At 43.5% G+C, this 10,770-nt stretch overlaps 1 protein-coding gene across 1 annotated transcript in view; it reads right to left on the bottom strand.

The window, feature by feature from the left end:
- The window catches only part of THOC5 (THO complex 5), a 33,292-nt gene that overhangs the window by 13,050 nt on the left and 9,472 nt on the right, over positions 1-10,770 (bottom strand). The window contains exons 8-13 of the mRNA XM_008575545.1: positions 9,465-9,579; positions 5,777-5,909; positions 3,827-3,904; positions 3,165-3,205; positions 2,816-2,915; positions 314-422 (exon numbers count right to left, since the gene is read on the bottom strand). Coding sequence (XP_008573767.1) covers positions 314-422; positions 2,816-2,915; positions 3,165-3,205; positions 3,827-3,904; positions 5,777-5,909; positions 9,465-9,579 — 576 coding nt within the window. The remainder of the gene's footprint in view (positions 1-313; positions 423-2,815; positions 2,916-3,164; positions 3,206-3,826; positions 3,905-5,776; positions 5,910-9,464; positions 9,580-10,770) is intronic.

Below are 10,770 nucleotides of genomic sequence, written 5' to 3'. Positions count from 1 at the left end.
ACTAAAGTCAGGGAGTGCTTTTTTTTTTTTTTTTTTTTTTTTTTTTTTGGTGGCTGGCTGGTACGGGGATCTGAACCCTTGACCTTGGTGTTACAAGGCTGTGCTCTAACCAACTGAGCCAACCAGCCAGCCCTGAGAATGCTTTCTAAATATCAGTGACATGCCAGGACTCCTAGTCCATGAGGACATGACAGAAATCAACATGACAGTGAACCTCGTCAGAGCCAGATGGAGGAACTGAGGGTGGTCCCACACCAAAGTTCTCATCACATCCCCCTCCCGCACCTCACTCCCCATAGCTCCTGCCCAATACCCTGCACTGATGGGGGTGATCAGCTCCATGGCGGTTGTCACTTTAGCTTTTACTGTCATGATGTTGAGGTTCATAAGGTAGTAGAAAGTCAGGTGAAGCACACTGTCATCTAGAGGGGAAGGAAGAAGAGATAATTTATGAGTCAAAAACTCACAGCAGAGTCAACTGTACTGTAGAAAAGAAATTCAAAGAGGCTTTTACAATCTGTTACTATAAAAACAAAAACTTAATGGCAATACAATGTTGAGCGAAAAAAGCAGAGTATCTACAAATTTGTTACTCGTCCTTCCAGAGGTGGAGCTTAATTTCCCCGCCCTTAGGTGTGGGCTGAACTTAGTGACTCTGCTTCTAACAAAGATAATAGGGAAAGGGAGCCAAGCGATCAAGGTCATTACCAGTAAAAAGTCACAGTGATACCATGTACCCTCAATAGGATGTGATGATGACCACTACATCTCTGCTATTCTTCCCTGAAACCCATAACCTCAGTCTAATCAAGGTCAGGAGAGACCAGGAAAGACTTTGGAACTATCACTGCTTCAAGGAGACCAAGGAGCATGACAGCTAGATGTAATGTGAGATCCTGGCTTGGAACCTGAACAGAAAAAGGACATTAGTGAAAAAACAAGGGAACTATGGAACTCTGAATAAAGTCTGCAGTTAATAGTATTTCTTTTGGGCCGGCCCGGTGGCGCAATGGATAGTGCGCCGCTTGGGAAGCGTGGCGGCGCTCCCGCCCGAGGGTTCAGATCCCACATACAGACCGGTTCCCGCTCACTGGCTGAGCGAGGCGCAGGAGCAACACCGAGGGTTGCAATCCCGTTGCCGGTCCCCGGTCCGGTACGGGGGCAACACTGAGGGTTGCGATCCGTTGCTGGACACGGAAAAAGACAAAAAAAAAAAATAGTATTTCTTTTTCTTTTTTAAAGATGACCAATAAGGACATCTTAACCCTTAACTTGGTGTTGTCAGCACCATGCTCTCCCAAGTGAGCTAACTGGCCATCCCTATTATAGGGATCCGAACCTGTGGCCTTGGTGTGATCAGCAACACATTCTCCCAAGTGAGCCATGGGCTGACCCTGTTAATAGTATTGAACCAATGAAATTAACAGTGGTTTTGATAACTGCACTGTGGTTAATTAAGACATAACAATAGGGGAAGCTGGATAAAGAGTATACGGGAACTCATTATCTCCACAATTCTTCTGTTAAGTCTAAAATGATCTCAAAATATAATGTTTAATAAAAAGGCAAAGAGAGGACCAGTGTGTAGAGCACATTTCCATTTGTATAAAAATTAAGGTGGGAAAGGGATAAATACACATTTGTATAAAAGCTTCTAGGTGTATAGAATATTTCTAGAAAATACATTAAAAAATGTGTAACAATGGTTGTCCTTGGTATTAAGATCAAGGACTGGCTCTGATAGCCTGCGGTGAGAGGGAAACTTAAATTTCACTGTTAACTCTTACACTGCTAGAATGCTTTATCATGTGCTACTTTTTTCCAAAAACCACTTTCAAAACATATATAGTCAGCACTTTGTATCTGCAGGTTCTGCACTAGTGGATTCAACCAATTGTGGATCAAAAATATTAAGAAAAAAAAATTATAATAAATAATACAAACAAAAAAAACCAAAACAGTATAACTACTACTTACATAACATTTACATTATATTAGGTATAAGTAACTTTGAGATTATTTACAGCATAAAGGAGGCTGTGCATAGGTTATATTCAAATATTATGCCATTTTAGGGCCGGCCCGGTGGCGCACTGCTACAGTGCGCCGCTTGAGAGTGCGGCGGCGCTCCCGCTGAGGGTTCGGATCCCACATACAGACCGGTTCCCGCTCACTGGCTGAGCGAGGTGCGGGCGCAACACCGAGGGTTGCGATCCCGTTGCCGGTCCCGGTCCGGTACGGGCGCGACACTGAGGGTTGCGATCCGTTGCCGGACACGAAAAAAAAAGACAAAAAAATATATATATATTATGCCATTTTATATTAGGACTTGAGTATCTATAGATTTTGGTATCTGAGGGGAGTCCTGAAACCAATTCTCCCACAGATACTGAGGGATGACTGTATTCTCTGCAGAATACAAAGTTCTACTTATATTTATTAAACTAAAAACGTTGGTTGTGTTACTCAAAACCTGTATATTCTTCTAAATTGTTCTGGGTATTTACTTGTCAAATTCAGAAAAACATGTAGTTTTACCAAGCTTCTCTTATGTATCTGGAGTTTTGTTACTATGTTGTTATGGTTATGACTATAAAAAAAAAATCACGGGCTGACGAGTTAGTTTAGGTGGTTACAGAGTGGTGTTGATAAACACATTCCATGCAAAACAAAGAGAAAAAAGAGAGAAATATGTATGAGACCAAAACCATTTTTTGGGCAAAGAGGCCTCTGGCTTGCTGGTCCCTCTGCACCTGCAGCTAGCAAACTCTTAGGTGCTACAGGATCCCCCAGAATAAGGTGAGTATAGCCAGACCTTTGCACTTCAGGTCAAGCATGACAGACAGCGGGTGCCTCTTCAACATCTCCTTGCGCTTGTCATCCAACTGAACCCCCAGCGTGGGTCGCCGGCGTTTCTAGACAAAGGAAAAAGCCAGGCTGATGAGCACTGGTCATAGGAACACACCCCTTCCCTCTCCCTACCAGCCAGAGCCTCAGCACTGCTGCCTGGGACCTGCTACATTAGCTTGCCTGACTGCCAGGCCCCCCCGCCAGCAGCCCTTTCTTTCAAACCTCTTTCTTCTGATCCTAGGGAGGACAGCATCTGCAAACAAGCAGGCCCCAGTGCAGCTAATTGGCCCCCCAGGAGAGGATGTGGCTCTCACCGTGGTCTGCTCCTCCTCAGCGTCTGAGTCACTCTCATCATCTGCAGCCACACAGAGAAGCCAGCAAGGGGTGAGAGGGATCCACATGCTCCCTAAAGCACCTCAACCCACAGGCATCAAGGGGCCCAGACTCTTGCCTTTTCTAAATGGGTTTCTTTAGAATAAATAATAGATTAATTTGTTGCTGCTTATTCAGTATAGAAAACATGGTGATGAAAAAGAAGAAAAAAAGGGAAAAGTAGCATGACCTATAATTCCACCACCCCTGTTTTTTAAAGGGCTTTTAAATGTCATTTCTATGAACCCCAAGACCCTCCACTGGTGGTGGTGGTAGTGATAATAATAGTAATATAAACAACAACGACAGCAGCTCATATAATTTGAGGGGCTGCTATGTGCTGAGGATGATGCTACGGGCCTTGTGTGCATTACCCCATTTAATCTACATAGTAATTCCACAGAAGGTATTCTTATCTATTCTTCACAGATGAGTACACAAAGGCTCAGATCCAAAGGCAGCACTTTGTGACTCCAGAACTGAGTTCTCCCCTGCCTACTCCAAGAAGTTAAGACATTAAAATCATGCTTCCTGCTACACAGAACCAGTCACCTTGGGAGGTGACTCGGTGTCCCTAGGGGAGGCATGCCAACTACCACATTACCTTGGGAATCCTCAGGAGGCTTGAACAGAGCCTTGGCTTCATCCACACTGCCTTCGATCGCCACAGACAACATCTTATCTAAGGGTAAGAACAAGTTTCCTAGGAAAGCCGCTGAGGAAAGGTGCTAACGAAGCAAACGGCCCAGCTCTGGGGCTGTATTCCTTCTACTTCTGCCCCAGCTCCTTACTGACTAGGGGTGGGAGGGCAAAGCCCTTTCTCCAGATAAAAAGGAACAAGGTAGGAAACTTGAATTTTTTTCCCATCATTTACTGAGAACCCAAAACGACTGGTGAGGAATGCCTCTCTTCAGGTGCACACCAAGGCACAGAAACTCAAACCTAAGGCCTAAAGCTACATGGAACTCGTCTGCCAATTGTCTTAAAGGTTCTCGCCCAGAAGCCCATACCTGTCCATATCCTGGAAGCAATGGCTCTCACCTGACTAAGTGCTTCTTCTCTGTTCTGCATTACCCCAAGCAACTGGCTGGCATTGTCTCATTTAACTGGGAGGCAGTAGAAAGGCTGGTAGAAACTTGGACCCTGCAATCCACTCCCAGGCCTGAGTCTACCCCACCAATTACCAAACATGTGTGCTGGGAAGTTATGTCACTGCTCTGAGCCTCAGCTTCTGCATCCATGAAGTGGGGACTCGATAAACAGTAGCTGCCCTATTGGGTGGTGGGGACTGAATGAGCTGATGCTTATAATTTTAATTATGCAATTTTTAAAAATTAATTTTTAATGCACACGAAAACCCTATAGGAGCAATACTACTATTATAGCCATTTATGGATAAGAAACTTGAGGCTGAGAAGTTAGGTACCATTATCAGGAAGCAGACAGCCAGGATTAAGACCAGTCTGTTCAATTTGAGCTTGGCTTCTCAAGCACTGAGCTACGGCCTGTTCTGTGCACCAGGCCTGACACCTCACTGAGTGACGCCTTGGGCCCCCTTTCTGGAACTCTAGGGGTTTTGTGAGGTGAGACAGACCACCTCCGCTTCTGCTCTATTCTTAAGGGTATAGATAGTTACAGGAGCCTAAAACGGTTTGCCCAATGGCACTAAGGAGGGATGGCAAACTTCTCCCAAGCGGCCTATCTCTGGCAACCCTACGTGAATCATCATGTAGCTCCCACCAACAAATGACAGACAAATCTTAGAATTCTACAGTAAAACAGGAGTGAAAACAGGCTGTGTTTCAAACACAAAATAAAAGAAAATTACTCACCCTGTCTAGGGGGCTGGGAGGAGGATTTCATATGAGCTGATGATGAAAACAGGAAGGAGAACAATGGGGAGGGAGAGGACAAGAAGGACCAGGAAGACACAAGAAGAGAGACACTAATGTGTTGGTGCCCATGGCTGGGAGGAGGGGCATGCACTGGTGTAATATATGTCATTTGATAGGAGGGATGGGGAAGGGTGGGGAGGAAAAGTTCAGGTGCTGGGTGAAAGCTGCATTAGGATAAGAGGCAGGGTCTCCCAAAACTTCTCAAAAACCCCAGCACAGTCACAGGTTGCACTTAAGCGTAATGAGGACAAATCCTCTAACCTGGTAATTCACTGTAAAAACATGCAGCCTGTTTCGGGGCACGGCAAAAGCCTAGCAGAGCTGGCTGAAACCTGTGTTCATCATGCCCCCTCCCCACCCCTGAAGCAGAGCAAGAGGCACTGATCCACCTGCCAAGCATAGGGTGAGCACCTGGGAGCCGAGCCAAGCTGCCTGGGCACTGCACCCAACAGCCTTCCAGCCAGGCTCATGAAAGATTCAGAGCCATCCAGTGAGAAATGCCTCAGGCCACCTGGTCAAAGCAGCCATGCAGGGCAGTGCGGAGGGGAGGCAGCGTCTGTCACCTGAGGGCTTCTGGGCAGGCAGTGGTTCCAAATGACTCAATCAGCCACAGCTGCTGCTCCCACAGCCCCTCTTCCTCTCCCAGCCCCCACACTCACCACAGGCCTGCCCATATGCAGTGGCCTGGACAAAGAGGACATAGAGGGGAGGCGGCAGATGCCTGGCTGTCTCATACTGCTTGTGAGCCTGGTCAAACGGCATGAACAGGTACTCCTGCACAGGGAGGGAAGCCTGTAGGCAACAAAGGAAGAATTTTTGGTTTTCCTTTTTTAGCCAGTCTACATAGGAACATGCGGCTGCCTTAGTGATTGATTGTATATAGTTTTTTATTTATGAAAGTGGTACATGATAAACAGAAGAAACAGGCAGTTAAAAAGTCAATATAAAAAAATCAATTATATTTCTTCATACTAGAAATAGACAGTAAGAAAATTAAATTATAAAAAGATATTTCCAAGGGAGATGGCTCACTTGGGAGAATGTGGTGCGGATTAACACCAAGGCCATAGATTCAGATCCCTATGTAGGTATGGCCGGTTAGCTCACTTCAGAGAGTGGTGCTGACAACATCGGGTCAAGGGTTAAGATCCCCTTACGGGTCATCTTTATAAAAAAAAATAAAAATAAAAAATAAAAAGATATTTCCAAAAGCATCAAAACATCAAATACCTAAGAATAAATAAATGAGAGGTGTGTAAGCCTCTACACAAAAATCTGAGAAATGAAAAAATCTAAATAAATGGAGATAAATGAATGTCAATGGCCTGAAAGACTTAATATTGTTCAAATGTCAATTTTCCCCAATAAGATCTACAGAGTCAATGTAATCCCAATCAAAACCCCACCAGGTAAAAACAGACCATCTTATTGTAAAATGTATATGTAAATGCAAAGGGCCAACAAAATCTGAGGCAATCCTGAAGAAAGAGATTGGAGGAATTCAATGACTGTACATTGAGACTTCTGATAAAGCTACAGTAAATAAGAAGACAGTGTGATACTGGTACAAAGATAGACAAACATCACACACAAACCCACACATACACATTTTATTTGCAGAGCAGTGGGGAAAGAATGGTCTTTTCTTTTTTTTTCCTTTTTGTCTTTTTTCGTGACCGGTAATGGGATCGCAACCCTCAGTGTCGCGCCCGTACCGTGACCGGCAACGGGATCGCAACCCTCAGTGTCACGCCCGCACTGCGCTCAACCAGTGAGCGGACCGGTCTCTATATGGGATCCGAACCCTCGGCGGGAGCGCCGCCACACTCCCAAGCGCCGCACTCTACCAAGTGCGCCACCGGGCCGGCCTAAGAATGGTCTTTTCAATAAACGGGTCAGCTGAATACCTTCTATTGAAAGAAAAAAATGAATATTGACCCTTTCCTCTCACTATATACAAAATTCTCTACCAGGATGATTACAGATCTAAATGTGAAAGGTAAACAATGGAGCTTCTATATGGAAATATAGAATATCTCTATGACCTTGGGATAGAGAAAAATTTCTTACACAGGACACAAAAAACACTAACCATAAAGGAAAAGATTAATAATTAGGTTATTTTAAAATTAAGGACAACTTCTCACTAAAAGATACCATCATGAGAGTGAAAAGGTAAGTCACAGAATGGGAAAGGTATCAGCAAAAGACCCACCTCCAGAAAATATAAAGAGCTCCAGGCACCCCAACAGAAAAATGGGCAAAAGACCTGCATAGGCCCTTCACAAGAGAGGTTATCCAAAAGCTAATAAGCATACAAAAGTGCTGGGCTCAATGTCACTAGTCCCCAAGGAAATTAAAATTAAAACCATAATGAGATACCCTCCAGAATGGCTAAAATTAAGAAGATTGACAAAATCTAGTGTTGCTGAGCATGTGGAACAATGAGAACTTTCATATTGTGCTGGTGGGAACTGCCATAGATCAGTACAGTCACTTTTGAAAACTGTTACAGTGTCTAGAAAAGCTAAAATACATGCATTACTTACTCTATGACTCAGTGATTTCATTCGTGGGTATACATTCAACAGAAATGTGTACACACATGTGCACCAAACAACACAGATAAGAATGCTCATAGCAGTATTATTCACAATAGCCCCAAATTGTAAACAACCAAAACCACATACTAAACATCAATGAAAATAAATGAACTCCTGGTACTCATAACAGCATAGATTAATATCACAAACATACTGTTGAGCTAAAAAAAGCCAGACACAAAAGAGTATATACTATGATTCTATCTGTATAAAGTGCAAAAACAGGCAAAACTAACCTATGATGTTAGCAGTCAAGACAATGTTATTGGGGGGTGGGAGGTGTTAGTGATTGAGAGGGGGAATAAAGGAGATTCTGGAAAATTGGTAATGTTTATTTTCTTGATTTTGGGTGCTGGTTATAAGATGTGTTCACTTGCTGAATATTATTCACTGAACTATACTTACGAGTTGTATGCTTTTCTGTATGTAAAATTATTTTTTTCAGTAATATTATACTTTGTTTTAAAAAGTTGTGTTTAGGGCCAGCCCATGGCTCACTTGGGAGAGTGTGGTGCTGACAACACCAAGGCCACAGGTTCGGATCCCTATATACGGATGGCTGGTTGGCTCACTTGACACCAAGTCAAGGGTTAAGATCCCCTTATCGGTCATCTTTAAAAAAAAAGTTGTGTTTAAGTTTATAAAGCAAAAACTCATAGTTCCTGGAACCCAAAGATAATTGTCAATGGTTTGATGTGAATACTGACTTTTCTAAGTGTACACAGGACTCACATACATATATCCATACAGATACTTTGTAAACCACGGTATACAAATGAGATCATACTATATGTTCTATAGCTTACATTTTGTTTATTAATATGACAGATCTTCTTTCACATTTTAGTTTTCTATCAGTTTACATCACAGCTGTAAGCCTGTATCATTCAAGAATTTATTTAACCTACCCCCTATTTAGGGACAGTTAGAGAGTTTCCAGGTAACAGGAGAAAATTTAGCCATGTAGAGGGGCTTGGGGATAAGTACAACCAAAACTTTTAATTTCTGCTGTCTTTTTGTTCTATTATGCAGTGTTACTGGAAAATATTTAATTACTCTAATTCTATGCCTAGAGTTGAAGGAAGGAAATGCAGAACTTGTCAAGTCCTAGAAAAATGAATTTATAATTTCTCTAGGGAACTTTTACAAAGTTCGTACATATTAGCCATCTACCCTGCTTCATAAAACTATAAGGATTTAGACCAAATCTGGCTTCACAAAGCAAACAAAAATTGGGTCACCGATATAGAAAGACATTTTATTTTATAGGTAAAGTGGGAACTTTTCCTCCTAAGGTACCTAATGGCTTTCATATATGAGTAAATTTCTTTTTCGAGTGAGTAGATCTGCCAAGGGTTGCTCCTGAGGTGTTGTCAGTGGGATCTAAGAGACATCCACAGGGAGCATGTTTAGAGTCCTGGAGACTATGGGGCTGGCAGGGATCGTTCAGGGGGTAAACTAAACTTCCACAGTCTGAGAAAGTGTGGTAGCCAGAGGAAGCTCTGGAAGAAAAGAAAATGCCCAGGTAAACGTGTGTATATGTTCCTGAGCTCATGAGCCAGCACTTCTTCCCCCAGGACACAAGCTTATCGTACCACCTGGGTAGAACTGCAGACAAGACTATCCTTACAGTGTACTCTAACAGTGATTAGGGTAACAGACCTAGGAAAGCCCAAAGGGGGATGTGGCTTCCGGCAGCCTCTGGTCAATGGTGAAGGCAACAAAAAGGGCTAGTGGGCCTCACCTGCATGATGCTGTTGAGGCGAGGCTGGAGGCTGCTCAGGTACTCCTTCTTCACCTCAATCTCCTTGAGGATCTTCTCCTTATTAGACAGGCACTCTCGGTACTTCTCTGCCAGCCTATTGTGGGAGGACAGAGCACTGTCACCCAATGCTCCCCAGGGACATCCCAACACACCTGTTCACCATCAGAGTCCACCTAGTAAAAGCAACTGCAATTAACTGCTAGTGTTTACCCAGCACTTACTATGTACCAGGCACTTTGGTGAGCTCTTTACAAGCATTATCACATTTAATCCTTATAAAAACCCTGGGAGATAAGGACTTTTCTTATCCCCAAAGAAGGAAACTAAGGTTCAGGGAGATGGATAACTCACCTGAGGTCACCCAGCTAAGAGAAAACACTGGGCTGAGCTTTGAATCTATGCCTCTCTCCAGAGACTCTGCCTATGACCACTAGGGAATACCTGTGGTTGTCTTCTGCTCTATTTCTTAACTCTGAGAAGCTAGATCCAAAACTTCCACAAACATGTGGACCTAGTGGCTATATAACTCAAATGAGGCCCATAGTCCAGCCTGAGTGGGTAAAGGTGGGAATGGATTGCAAACCAGTGCTGCAGGAATGTAGCACTCATGGCTCAGCCTGTGCCTAGGGCCAGTGGTGGACTGGACAGGGGAGTGACAAGCCAGCCTCATCTGCTAAAATATTGATGCAAAGTCCCTCAGAACCAGACTCAGTGCTTATTAAATTCATAACATGGAACAAAGGCCTATAACAGAAAAAGGGAAGTATGAAAACAGCTACTTCTCCAATGAAAAACAGAACAGGTCGACACCAAAAGCCCTAGAATTCTTCCACAAATATGAAAGGGGGAAAAGTCACCGTGAATAAAAGGGATACAACCATGAAAAGTCAATGATGAAAAAATACGATACAGTTTTCTTAGAAAGACCTAGATTAAATTACACAGTATAGACATTCTATGGATGGTTAATTAATAAAAGTCATTTTTTTTTTTTTTGCTGGCCAATACAGGGATCGAATCCCTGACTTTGGTATTATCAGCACCATGCTCCAACCATCTGAGCTAACAAGCCAGCCTAAAAGCTCTTTATTACTACAAAAAAGTTTCACATGTAAAGGTTTGACTTGAAGCATTATTTATTATAGCTAAAATGAAAACTTAAAAGTCCAATAGGGGCCGGCCCGGTGGCGCACTGCTACAGTGCGCCGCTTGGGAGTGCGGTGGCGCTCCCGCCGAGGGTTCGGATCCCACATACAGACCGGTTCCCGCTCACTGGCTGAGCGAG

The sequence above is a fragment of the Galeopterus variegatus genome, unplaced genomic scaffold (genome assembly GCF_000696425.1).
Source record: "Galeopterus variegatus unplaced genomic scaffold, G_variegatus-3.0.2 Scaffold1204, whole genome shotgun sequence".
Classification (NCBI taxonomy): domain Eukaryota; kingdom Metazoa; phylum Chordata; class Mammalia; order Dermoptera; family Cynocephalidae; genus Galeopterus; species Galeopterus variegatus.
Note: the sequence above shows the minus strand (reverse complement) of the source record. Positions and strands in the feature narration are given on the sequence as shown.